This window comes from Penicillium diatomitis (assembly GCF_028827545.1).
Source record: "Penicillium diatomitis strain IBT 30728 chromosome Unknown utg000004l_segment0_segment0, whole genome shotgun sequence".
NCBI classification, from domain to species: Eukaryota; Fungi; Ascomycota; class Eurotiomycetes; order Eurotiales; family Aspergillaceae; genus Penicillium; species Penicillium diatomitis.
In genome coordinates this window covers 72,125-84,591 of record NW_026623176.1, presented here as the reverse complement: position 1 = coordinate 84,591, position 12,467 = coordinate 72,125, and the positions used below count along the sequence as shown (strand labels likewise).

The following is a 12,467-nucleotide window of genomic DNA, read 5'->3' as shown; positions in this document are numbered from 1 at the left end:
AAGTGTGGTGAGTGGTCCATGTCTAAATGTATGGTTACTCCAGTGTACCTTTGCTATCCCCAAGAACTTCAAACTACTGGGGCAAATTCAAGTGCATCACAGCACGACACTAACGAAAGAATACGTCGATGATGAGGGCCAGACCAGGCACGGTACCTCTCGCAGGACTACCGGTAAGTAGGACTGTAGCAGTGTAGGAATGCTGCGATATGACTACCTAACGCACCGTTTCGTACCGTTGAAGGTCTAAACGGGAAAAGCGACCCAGAAATGGAGCTACCTCGGGTGTACCTGATTGGACTTTTGTCCGATCATTGGGGGCTTAGCATGGCCCCTGTACGCTGAATGAAGAAGGCCCTGGTTCGTAACTTCATACTGACATCATCGGCCAGGTAGGAGGTACCGAGGTACTTCCACGCCTCATTCAATGGGTGCCGCTCAAAGTACTTCAAGCTGGTACGGTACTACTAGTAGCCTCATGCAAGGCAACACGATTTCTTCTTTCGTGATGATGATCCGCCGTGTGGCGCAGACACGTCCCCACGAAGGTGAGCAATGACCTACTGTACTTTGCAACTGCAAATTAACTTTTTCTATGGGCCCAGAACAAGGGAACAGTGCCACAACCATCATAACCATATTACTACTACTATCGTCCGCTGCGTACGCCAAGGTTCCACCACAGAGTCTGCCTCCACCGATCTGCACCCAATATTGCGTCGTCCACACTGTGAGGCAGCAAGGCTGGTTCAGAGCCGATCCTCATTTCTTATAACAAGTCAATACCCCGTGGAGTTTGACCTCAACGGCCTTTCTTCCCGTCGTGGTATTCCTCTTTCGCCATTTTCGCGTTCTTCCGTCACAATAGTACATTGTCCAACGCAGACCTCCGTCCCCATCGCTCACTACCGTTCCCAACATTCAAGATGGGTGCTGCTGGCGGAGCCGTGCTCCGCTTCTTCGGCCTCGCCATTCGAGTGCTGCAATTCTTGGCCTCGGCGGTGATTCTCGGCATCTTTTCCTACTACCTGGCCATGATGTCGCGCCATGGTCTCGCCATTCCCACCTGGACCAAGGCCGTCGAGGGTCTGTCCGGTGCCGCAGCCCTATACAGCCTGCTCGGTGCACTCTTTGTTTGCTGCCTCGGTGGCATCGCCTTCTTTGCCTTCACGGCGATCGTCCTGGATATCTGCTTCGTCGGCGCCATGATCGCGATCGCTGTGATGACCCGACACGGGACCCAGAGCTGCTCGGGCTATGTCCAGACACCGCTGGGTGATGGAGACGCCAGTAGTGGCGCTGATACTCGCGCGGGCACAAGCTTCAAGAACTCCTGTAACTTGGAGAAGGCGGCGTTTGCAGTTTCCATCATTGGAATGTAAGTGACATTGCCTACTCTTGCTTCTTGGTAGAGGATCGTCCGTTTACTTTGACATGGATATGCTGACATCTCCTGCCCTGTCCTAGCTTCTTCTTCCTCATCTCCATCATCTTCCAGGTGCTCTTGGCCCGGCACCACAAGCGCGAGAAGCGTTTCGGTCCCTCCCCCGCCAACAATTACACCTCTGGCACCAGCCGCAAATGGTGGAGCCGTAAGAAGACCTACCCCGAGGCTTCCGGAGGTGTCGATACCCTGCCCGCGCATCCCACTCCTGCCGACATCGAGCTGGGTGCAGAGAAGCAGGCACCGCAGAAGAAGCGTTTTGGCCTGTTCGGAAAGAAGAAGGAGCCCGCGCCTTTCGCTGACACCGCCCCGAACAATGCCCGCACCGGCTACGGTTATGGTGGCTCCGCTTACACTGGTAACATGTGAGCGTCATAGTCACATCAACACATGTTCTTTGAACGTCCCTCGCGACTCGAGAATGATCCACCTGATCAGTGCTTCGATGGCGCGAGATCGCCGTACAATTTCCCACCTAATAACGGAATGGCCATGGCTTAAGTGCCTGAGACATCCTTGACGACTTTTGCTTATTCGATACGCCATGATTGCTGCAGACATTGTGTTGTGAGCGTGCCTCCTTCCTGCTAATATATCGGGGTCCAAATTCGCCCCGCTAATTCCTATTGTTTTCTCTCAACGACCTCATGTTTTTTATGAAAATGGGCGGTGCAGCATATCTGTACTCGACTTGGGTTATAATAATTGTATTATTGGCTATAGAGCAACGAAAAAACCATCACAGTTGCTATTGTGCACATATGATAATTGAGCGTCCATAATGCGTTCAGAAGACATCCGTGTCAAAAACTAAAAAATCCATATTTCGCCAATTCCCATGAAAGAAGACATGACATGTCTCTCCTCCACCGTGCAATACTATCCACATTGAAGATAAGATTTTGTCATACGTAGGTGCTTGCACATATCCCGTCTCGCGAGACCGAGAAGCCGATGCACTATCGCAGTGAAAAAAGATCCAAAGAAATGAGCCAACGCCGAAGAGAAGTCAAATACATTCGAACAGGTGACTAGGCGACTTTGTGGTCGCCCTAGAAAAATTTGGTCCACGCGATGTGCCTGAGGGCTTGGTAGCGCGGGCTGCGAAGTACCGGGAGGCATTGATGTCGTGATCTGGGCGATAGCACGTGAACTTTGCTGGAAACGCCAGACGAGAGCGAACGGTCTAAGACCGAACCATGTGACCAAGGCGGCACGACATGCCCCGAGCCACAGTGCCCATGTAAACGGGATGCCCATTAGAGCACATGGCCCAGCTGCTTCCATCTGGAGAGCAGATCAAGTCACCGGGGCCACATGGCCACTGCGAAACATAGCTGGAGAATGCGGCGTTGGTGGAGGCGACTTGATAACGAAGATTGCCGCCAACACGACTATTGGCCGTAGGCCGAGCCGCCGCAGAAGAGAGTGATGACACCAGCTCAGCCAGTTGAGCGAGGCTGATCATGGTGTCATCGGCGCTGCTGTCGGAGCTGGTGCTTTGCGTCGTCGAGGGTGTAGCAGTAGGTGAGGCGGCAGCTTCGGATGAAGACGCAACAGATGTGCCCTTGGTCTCCGGGGCACTCTTTGATGTGGAGGATGCGGCCGACATCGCAGAGGTGACCATGGTAGAGGATGTGGCAGCGGCGGCTGATGAGGTTGCCATAGTAGACATGCTGGTTGAAGGGGAAGAAGAGCTCAAGGTGGATTGCGAAGCAGGTGTTGTGCTTCCACTGCTGCTACCACTGCCACTTCCGCTGCTCAGGAAGGGTGCATCTCCACTACACTTGTAGCCTTTGCCCGAAGTATCGATCTTGCCGACTACCTTCGAGCCCGGCTGTGGGAAGTCGACCTCCTCGCCCTCAATAGTCACACATCCGCCGACTTGATTCACATTGGCGATGAACATGGCAGGCAGACTGTCAAAGACCATTGCCATCTCATTTCCGGCCATGTCTCGCGGTGCGAGGGCGGGGACTTGAGGGCGATGACCAGCGTGACCATGGTGACCGAAAGGACCATGAAGAGTGTGGTTCAAGGGGCCATCCAGGAAGCCGTGGCCTTGCGGCCCCTCGTTGTCGACCCTGGAGGGCTTACTGTTGGGCCCTTGTGTGGTAGAGCCGCCGATGGTGACCATTGCGCAGTTCATATACATCTCACGATTCCCAACCTTGTTGAACCAACTCCATGCCAGCAACGCCTCGCCAGTAGGAGCATCTGACGGAATCTGAAAGGAGTATTTCTTGCTGATGGGACATTCGCCAAGCATCGACTCGATCACTTTGAACGTCTTGCCCTTGTCATAGGTCAAGGAAATTTGGCAGGAACCTCCGCCATGAACCGCACTACCGTCGAGCTCCATCTCGTATGTCCCGCCAGGAGAGTAGCTAGCTTGAGATTGGAACGGGTCGTTGGCATAGCCTTTGCAAGGATAGTTGGCACCAGACGGGTCCAGGGGATTGGTGTATGAGTAGTCCTTCTGCTCGGTGCTTTTGCTATTCAACGGACTGCGGATGGGATAGGGTTTGGACATTTGCATGTGGGCAGACGCTCCAACCGCCAAAAGGCCGGCGCAGAAGGCGGTGGTCTTCATCGTGGTTTCGAATTGCGCGCTCTCGTGATCAGCTTGCTATATTGCAAGAGGCTCTTGGAACTCTATCAGCTGGGCTTGAAGAAACAAGAAATCTCCAAGTGCGCTTACCCAAGATGAATCAGTACCTAGGTACTTGATGTAGTCACTAAAGCGGATATCACAACGTCTGTGGAAAGATTACTGGCAACAAGACCAATCTTCAGGATATGATTCAAGTGAGACTTCAGTTTAGACAGAGCAGCCAGATCGATGTGGACCGGCAGCTGCCCTAAATATTATAACGTTTTCATATCCAGTGCCAATCCCGCACTCTTATCGCCAGGAATGCGATGCCATTCCACTCCTAGGGCCTGAACCCGATGTAAACAACAAGGCGCCACCATGGCTCCCTCGCAACGCGAAGAATGCACCTGTCCGTGGCAAGACACATCTTTCGGAACCATTCTGTTCAGAGTTTGGGAAGTCTGTATGATGAGCCATTGAATCCATCATGACACTTAGAGTTTGAGTTGGAGGTAACATGGCCAGCGTCCCTGCTCGTTGTACTTTCACTCCCGTCGTCACCTCCAACCTATCTGGGTTCCCCAGCCTGACGACCTGCTGCAAAGCCACTTCACCCTCATTTTTGCGGATGGATAGTCATTGACCAGAATCGCCTGATGCAAGCTGGGAGGTTCGTTGGATCGGTGAGCGACTATACATTTCGTGAACATGTAGGACTTGTTCATGGTGGTGCTCCTTGAGCAAGCTTCTCCTTCTACGCTGTTGTGAACTTCATACGAATGTTCATGCACGTTCCCCCCTGGGTTGAATTCCTTGTATTCAGTGGTGGACAGACCAGGGCTGTCCGAAAAGTCGCAGATATTTGAGCATCTACAGTCTTACCCAAAATTGGTCCGGAGGAATCGATGCGAGGACCAGGGATCCATGGGTCCATGAACCCTTGATTGCTGAGGCAAGATTCGGGACTCGGCCTCGCAAACTCTCAAGGTGGTAGACTACTGGGTGCCTGACAGTGTGAAGATCCCCCGGAATGTCCCCTCAACGGGCGAGCTAAGCCTCAGTGCACGGGTTTTACTGACATCGGCAGATGGAATGCCACGCGTCTTAGGTGGGATTCTTTCTTTCCACAGATTCCTTGAAAACCTGTTCTGAGCCCGCGATCGCAGATGCTCCTCTAGTCGTCGGAGAATCATCCAAACATCAGATTCCTACAAGCTATCAAAGAGTGGCGGCCGTATCAGGGACGACGCCCAGTGGACTGCCACTTGCCACGGTCCCGTTAGATGGGTGTCAAACTGATGCCCCAATCATCCGAGTACTGCAGAAGGGATGAGATCTTTCCAGGGGTGATCAGTTCAGCCTCGCACCGTTGATTGATGTCCTGTCTCGAGTAAGGACAACCCATTTGTGAACATGCAGGGCAAAACGTAAGGCATCCCCTGTCTTGCTGCCTTGCATTGAAAGCCGTTCAATTCCAAGATTCCCGTTGCCAGCCTCGGATCTCAAACGTGTCCAAATCCAACGGAGCAGATAGATCAAGCCTGCGTGAAAGACCCGATAATTCTCCCTTGATGGGATCCGTGTCTGTGTTCCACGCCAAATGACAGGTGGATCCTTTCCAGACCACGCATAAATGGTGGCCTTGACCGTCAAACGTCAATCCCTGGGACAACCTTGGATGATGAGCAAAGCCAACACGACTAGCCAGACCTTCTGCTGGTGCCTCTCCGTCAAATGACCATGAGTTGCTCATTGCTCATTAAAACTCAAATGAAATAACAGCAGACATTCTCCTTCAACACCAATTCTGGTCAAGTGGTTCATTTGGCAGACCCAGCTACCAGCCACTACGAGGCCAGACTGTGATTGACATCAGCAACGTGCGGCCTTTGCGTGGTTGGCTGGGTGGGTTTATTGAGTGAAGTACGGGGTGCAGGACATTGAATGGAGAGTCTCACTTACATTGTCTGGCTTTCAGCCCGGTAGCTCCATTCAGGCGTGACTACAATCGAGTGTAATATCTCGAGCTACGTGGTTTGGCAAACCTCCATGTTTCATCACCGATGCTGAACGCTTGGTCGATATTGTTGATTCGATGTGAAGTAGTAGTGTCGCTCTAGTCGGTTAGAGGTACGTACGTAGTACGTACTGACGTACCTAGTAACTTAGTACTGCGAGTAGTGGTAGGTACCTCTGATTTTAAGCGATTCCGTGCTACTGTCCAAGTTCTCTGGTCCTCAGCGCAGACAGGCCTTGGTGAACTGGTGAATCTTTGGATGACTGAAGATTTCCATTTGCCGGCTGGGTAGACTCGCTTCAAATCCTTTCGCTCTGACATACAAGCTCCATCATTGCTCACACACTCCTCGAGCTTTGATTGAGAGTACCTGAGTTTTCAAGTCACGACAGTGAACGAGTAGTAGCTTCCGTCTTTCGCGTCGCGTCGTCACTTGAACCGGCGCGTGATCCTCGCGCCCGTCGGAACCGGTCAACCCACCTACTCTCTCTCTCCCTTACAATCCCAGTGTTTCCCGCCTTCCGGTGCCGAGATCTTCCCAGACACTACTCGGCAAGATTAAGTACTGGATGTTGAGGCCTTTTGCACGGCTGTCGCGTGCATCGCATATCCACCGGCATGGGAGCTCCCTTGAGCAGTCCTCAAGAGGGTTTCGCCACTTCAGGTCGCGGATCCGTTCCGATCGATCGATGACCGTGGCAAGCGTTAATCCACCCGCCCTGCTTCTGGCCCATGATTGTCGTCATGCAGCTCAGTCAACTCGGCAAAGATCATACCCATTCGGGGCTCTGGATGAGCTTGCTGGCCGAGCACATCTCATGACCTCTCCCCCGCAAAGGATTGGCGAATCGCTGTACAGGCCCTCTCAGCATATTAACCACCATCTTACCCATTCACTCGAGCAAGCGACCAGTGTAATGGCGGTGACTCCCAAGGTCACCAAAGCCAAGCCGCTCGATGTCTTGAATGGTGATGCGCCTGTGTCTGCTGAGCGGGCGGAGACCGCCCTCGACCCAGAATCGGAAGAAGACATCCCTGTTGATGACCAGGAGCTACAGGAGGCTTTGGGACGGCCGCCGCCGGTGAACAGCAGTTATCTTCCTTTACCGTGGAAGGGGCGCCTTGGATATGTACGTTTTGCGACACCTCAGTCGGAGAGACCAAGAGCATAGAGCCAGTGATGATCTTGATGAGATACATCAATCAAATTGTCGAAGCTGTGGGTGACTCGAAAAGTACGGGGCTGATTGTCTTGTCAACGCAGGCCTGTCTAAATACTTATCTACGATTCTCTAACCCTCCGGTGTTCTGCTCGCGCACGTGTCGCATTGCTTCCATTCTAGAGAATCGACACCCTTTACAGGATCCCGATCAGCCTCCACATGCCACCAAGAACCGTCCAGACCGCGATCAACCCGCGGAGGTTGCGCGTGGACAAGCATTTGTCGAAGCATTAGGCCTGGCCAATGCGCGCGATCTTGCCAAACTCTTTCGCTGGAATGACAAGTACGGCATCAAGTTCATGCGAATCAGCAGCGAGATGTTCCCATTTGCCAGTCACAAGGAATATGGGTACAAATTGGCTCCATTTGCCTCTGACGTTCTCGCCGAGGCGGGACGGGTGGTCGCAGAACTCGGCCATCGAGTCTCCGTCCACCCCGGTCAATTCACACAGCTCGGTTCGCCCAAGCGCGAAGTGGTGGAGAGCTCCTACCGAGACCTGGAGTATCACTCCGAGCTATTGCAGCTTCTGAAACTACCGCCGCAGCAGGATCGTGATGCAGTGATGATTCTCCACATGGGCGGTGTCTTTGGCGACAAAGCGGCGACGCTGGACCGCTTTCGCGAAAACTACGCCATATTATCGCAGGATATCAAAAATCGACTCGTGCTGGAGAATGACGATGTCAGCTGGACTGTTCACGACCTTCTCCCCATCTGCGAGGAATTGAACATTCCGCTCGTGTTGGATTACCATCACCACAACATCCTCTTCGACGCAAATGAGGTTCGTGAGGGCACCGAAGACATCATACCCCTATATGAACGAATCGCAGCGACGTGGTCACGTAAGAACATTACTCAAAAGATGCACTATTCCGAGCAGACCTCTCCCGCCATCACGCCTCGCCAACGTCGCAAACATAGTGACCGCGTGGCTACCCTGCCACCGTGCGATCCGACTATGGACCTCATGATTGAGGCCAAGGACAAGGAACAGGCCGTTTTTGAGTTGATGCGAAACTTTAAGCTTCCCGGTCATGAACTGTTCAATGACCTCATCCCTCACGTTCGAACCGACGAGAACAAGCCGTTCAAACCACCACGCAAGTCCAAGAAGAACGGAGGATTTGTCGATCTCGAAGGATCTCTCCCTCCACCGCCTACTATTCCCGAAGAAGAGGTTGGTATGGGTGGCCCAGAACGAAGGGTGTATTGGCCGCGAGGGATGGAAGAATGGTTGCGCCCGGCAAAGAGAGTAGTGAAACCCAAGGCCAACACTACTCCGGCCAAACGACCTGCGCCGAAGAAGGTGAAGAGCGAACCGGCCAGTCCTGCCGCCGAACTGGAGACTCCAGTGAAGAAAGCTGCCAAAACATTTGCGCGACGAACACCATCCAGCAAGTCTCGTGCAAAGCGCAAGACCGAACAAGCCGAAGCTACACCCGAGTCTGAGGATCTTAGTAGCCCTCCCACCGACTTGGACGAGCTTGAAACTCCTCCACAATCGACGACTCGCCGTAGTGGTCGAGCGAAAAAAGTCAACTATACCGAAGACAGTGCCTAGTTGGACTTTTTCCCCAAAAGTCTGTACTAACGCAACGATATGATTGTATGATAAAGCATCTGGAATGTGCGATGGACGCGATGTTTGCATAGCGATGTACCATATGAGCTCGAAAGTGAATCAACAAGCCTTTTGTCTGTCAGTACTTGATCGTTAGATTGTGGCTTATTGATGGCTGGAGACGATTGTTTAGATGTAGGCGGCGTTTCCCTCGGACCTCTTTGCGAAAGCTGGAGGGCGACACACCTAGCAGTGACATAGAAGCCAAATGCTTGTTCAAGCGATACTGACTTACCAGGGTAACACGATCATTTCGACTCTGGACGTTTCATCAGGAATATACTTTACAAAGTGCAAGTGCTACACCCAAACAAGGCCAAGACGGCCTGGCGTCATTGTGGCTCCACTCCCCGCGCTGGCCAGATTTCAAGTCGTTTTCCGATTCTGCAGTCGTGTGAGAACGCTTCTGCAGCCATCAATCGGTTTTGGTTAATCGTCATTTGCACTGCGTCTTTCCTGCATTCGTTTGACACGTTTCACTGCCATCCATCTCGCTATTTGGCGATACACTGAAGCAGTCCAGCCTACTTCGCGTTTTCCCCCTCGTTGTTACCGCATTCGATGCGAATCCGAGTCTAGTCGCTGAATACACTAGACACGATCCACCCCCCGTCAATTCGCTTGCTTCATAAACCAGAAACCCTGGCGCCTAAACAGTATTTCCGTTGGTCGGTCGCACGATCGAGGCTATTCTTTTTCAGACGACTCCCCGCCGCGAGCTCATTTTTCCCAAAGTGGAAGCCCCTCGCACGAACGCCCAGTCGCCCTAGCAGACTCTCCTCCCTCCTCGGTGTTCTCGTGGGACCACAGGCAAGTCGCCGTGCGAGACATCGACTTTGGAATCTCCGACACGAGGCCCTACCGGCCCTCCGACACCGAGCTCAATCACACATCTATCGTGCCATCGTTAAGCGGCAGGCGCGGCTTGTCGCACGTCGTCAAGGATCCGGCGGAGGGTTCGTTGCATCGCTTCTCGGCTCCCGATCTCGATTACCGAGAGGAGGGCGAGCTTCTGTATTATCGTCGTCGCCGGTCTCTTCGGCACTTCGTTCGCCGCCCGCTCGAGACAGAACCCCTAGCGGGGCAGAAGATGTGGTGACAGAGACTATGGCATCAGCGTTGGGATCGGGTGGTGCAGATGGCGCTGTACCGGGCGGTCGTCGCAAGAAGGCTTACGAATGGCTCAAAGCTGCCAATGAGGTTGGTCAAGCCTATGCATCACGCTGGTCAGGACAGCGGGGCGTATCCCAGGAAGACTACTACAACACTCCTGGCGCATTCCCCAATGTGGCCATCGCACGATCGGGCGACGAGGAGATGGTCCTGTTCCCTAGTTACGCTCGAAAGCTTGCCACAAAGAAAAAAAGCAGCAGTCATACAAGTTCACCATCCAGGCGCGATTCATGGAGCCGAACCATCGATGAATATCGGGGTGTACCCGACGAGAAAGTGGTCACCAAGGGGAGCTGGGATGAGTCCACCGTGGAAAATGCAGTGGTGGAGGTCGATGTGCGAGGCTGGATTCACGCACCCAGTCGAGGTCCCCTGAGTCGCAAGCATCGAATCATGATCAGGCTGGCACGATCTCTGAGCGGCATCCCAGCTCCATCGGGTTCAACCAACGACGATACTTCGGAGCAGCCTCCCAATAGCAGGGGCGAGGATGAGCTACTGGACAAGGAGATGCGCAACCTCGTCGACACCGCTGAGAAGGACGCGGACACGGCTTGGAAGAGTGCAGCAAGCAACCGTCGAGGGTCGAGTACTAGCACTAATACGGGCGTCGGTCCGACAATCAGTCAAGCTGCGGTCATGACGAAAGATGAGATTTCCATGGCCAATGCTCATCTGATGGAAAGACTACGTCCCTTTCTCACGAACCCGATGGCCGGTATGCCGGTGACCATTTTCTTCTTCAATGAAAATGAGAGCGAATCCCGGAATGTCATGACCGACGAGGCGGGCTACTTCACGATACGGGCTCCGATGCCGTTTGTCCCGACACATATTCGAGTATTGGCGTCTGAGGATCTTTCTGCTGCCAAGCCAATCGACGTCATTGAGCCTGCGGGCATCAGTCTGATCAGTGACATTGATGACACAGTCAAACATTCTGCCATCAGCAGCGGAGCTAAGGAAATATTCCGGAATACATTCGTTCGGGAGCTAGCTGAGCTGAACATTGATGGTGTCAGTGAATGGTATTCGCAGGTAGCGCAAAGGGGGGTGAAGATTCATTACGTTTCGAATGCGCCGTGGCAACTTTACCCTCTCCTAGAGCGGTATTTCAAGCAAGTTGGACTGCCTCCGGGATCATTTCATCTCAAGCAATACTCTGGCATGTTGCAGGGCATCTTTGAACCTACCGCAGAGCGAAAGCGAGGGCCTCTAGAACAAATACTGCGAGACTTCCCGGAGCGCAAGTTTATTCTAGTTGGTGACAGTGGCGAGGCTGATCTGGAGGTTTACACCGAAGTGGTACTTGCTAATCCTGGTCGCATTCTGGGCATTTTCATCCGCGATGTGACAACAGTGGAGAAGAAGGCATTCTTCGACAAATCCGTCGGTGATTTGGAGTCCACTGCTCAGGATCGTAGCTCCCCAAGCCTAGTTGACGCATCGGACTTGACTGTCAAACGACCAACGCTGCCTCCTCGTCGACCGATGACGGCACCTCTGAATGCTGGTCGAGATAGCCTTCCTAGTGAAGATCTCATCGATCTAGAAGATGATGGGTTTACGGGCAGCAAGCCGGCACCCATGATACCGCACGCGACTAAGCCTCGGCAACCCCCGGGAAAGCCTGCAAAACCCTCTTCTCTCCGGACTGTACAAGGGTCGAGCGATCAGGTTGCAGCGGGGGTCTCTTCTGGTCAAACCTCCTTTCAAGAGACTATACGCCGCAAGCCGAACCCCCCTTTGCCTTTTCGACGGGCTCAAGCCAAATCAGACTCCCTTATTGATCTGGAGACCTCCCGATCCACCTCTCGTTCGTCGAGTGCACAGCCATCGAACAAAGACAGCAGCGCTTACCGGTCCGGAAGACCGCCCCCTGTGCCACCGCCAAGAAGATCTAACACTGCGTCGCCTTCTACCGGTTCAGCGAACAGTGGGACAAACACCCCGCGTTCCTCAGCGCCGGCAGCTAAGCAGTCATATCCTGCTGCCGCGGGTGCTGCCGCACAGGCGGCGCTCAACTACGCAACTGAGCGCCTCAACCTGACCGCTTCGTCCGTGACCACGCTTCGCACCTCTGCTTCTAGTCAATCCCTTGCACGAGCATCGACAACTACTGCCGCGGATCCTCTTCCCAACAAACGACAGGAATTATGGCGTCGTCGCTGGGAACGAGCAAGCGAAGTGCTCGGGGAAAGGGGGGTCGTTTTGGGCAGTTGGCGTGTTGGCACCGATGCACAGTCGGTTTGTTTGTGGCTGATTGAGGAAGAACAGCGCAAACTTCAGGGTCATGAAGGTTCGACTGGCGCGGGACGCCGGTCCTAATACATCATTGTTTATTGAACAACTGGAGATCCCCTACGCATCTGGTACTCTGTTATAATCA

The 12,467-nt window shown here is 53.4% G+C and overlaps 4 protein-coding genes across 4 annotated transcripts; 3 read left to right on the top strand and 1 right to left on the bottom strand.

The window, feature by feature from the left end:
- Positions 1–926: 926 nt before the first annotated feature.
- N7539_003373 (uncharacterized protein) lies at positions 927–1,813 on the top strand (the record flags this gene model as incomplete). Its single annotated transcript, XM_056932975.1, has 2 exons — positions 927–1,378; positions 1,468–1,813. The coding sequence occupies 2 exons, from the start codon at positions 927–929 to the stop codon at positions 1,811–1,813; spliced, it is 798 nt and encodes a 265-aa protein (XP_056790516.1).
- An 817-nt stretch (positions 1,814–2,630) lies between these two features.
- N7539_003372 (putative extracellular protein) lies at positions 2,631–4,037 on the bottom strand (the record flags this gene model as incomplete). The annotated part of the gene is made up of 1 exon (XM_056932974.1): positions 2,631–4,037. The coding sequence occupies one exon, from the start codon at positions 4,035–4,037 to the stop codon at positions 2,631–2,633; it is 1,407 nt and encodes a 468-aa protein (XP_056790515.1).
- Positions 4,038–6,974: 2,937 nt separating this feature from the next.
- On the top strand, positions 6,975–8,845 carry N7539_003371 (UV-endonuclease UVE-1; the record flags this gene model as incomplete). Its single annotated transcript, XM_056932973.1, has 2 exons — positions 6,975–7,187; positions 7,322–8,845. The coding sequence occupies 2 exons, from the start codon at positions 6,975–6,977 to the stop codon at positions 8,843–8,845; spliced, it is 1,737 nt and encodes a 578-aa protein (XP_056790514.1).
- Positions 8,846–10,012: 1,167 nt separating this feature from the next.
- Positions 10,013–12,406, top strand: N7539_003370 (phosphatidate phosphatase App1 family protein; the record flags this gene model as incomplete). The annotated part of the gene is made up of 1 exon (XM_056932972.1): positions 10,013–12,406. One exon carries the CDS (start codon positions 10,013–10,015, stop codon positions 12,404–12,406), a length of 2,394 nt encoding a protein of 797 aa, XP_056790513.1.
- Between the last annotated feature and the right edge of the window lie 61 nt (positions 12,407–12,467).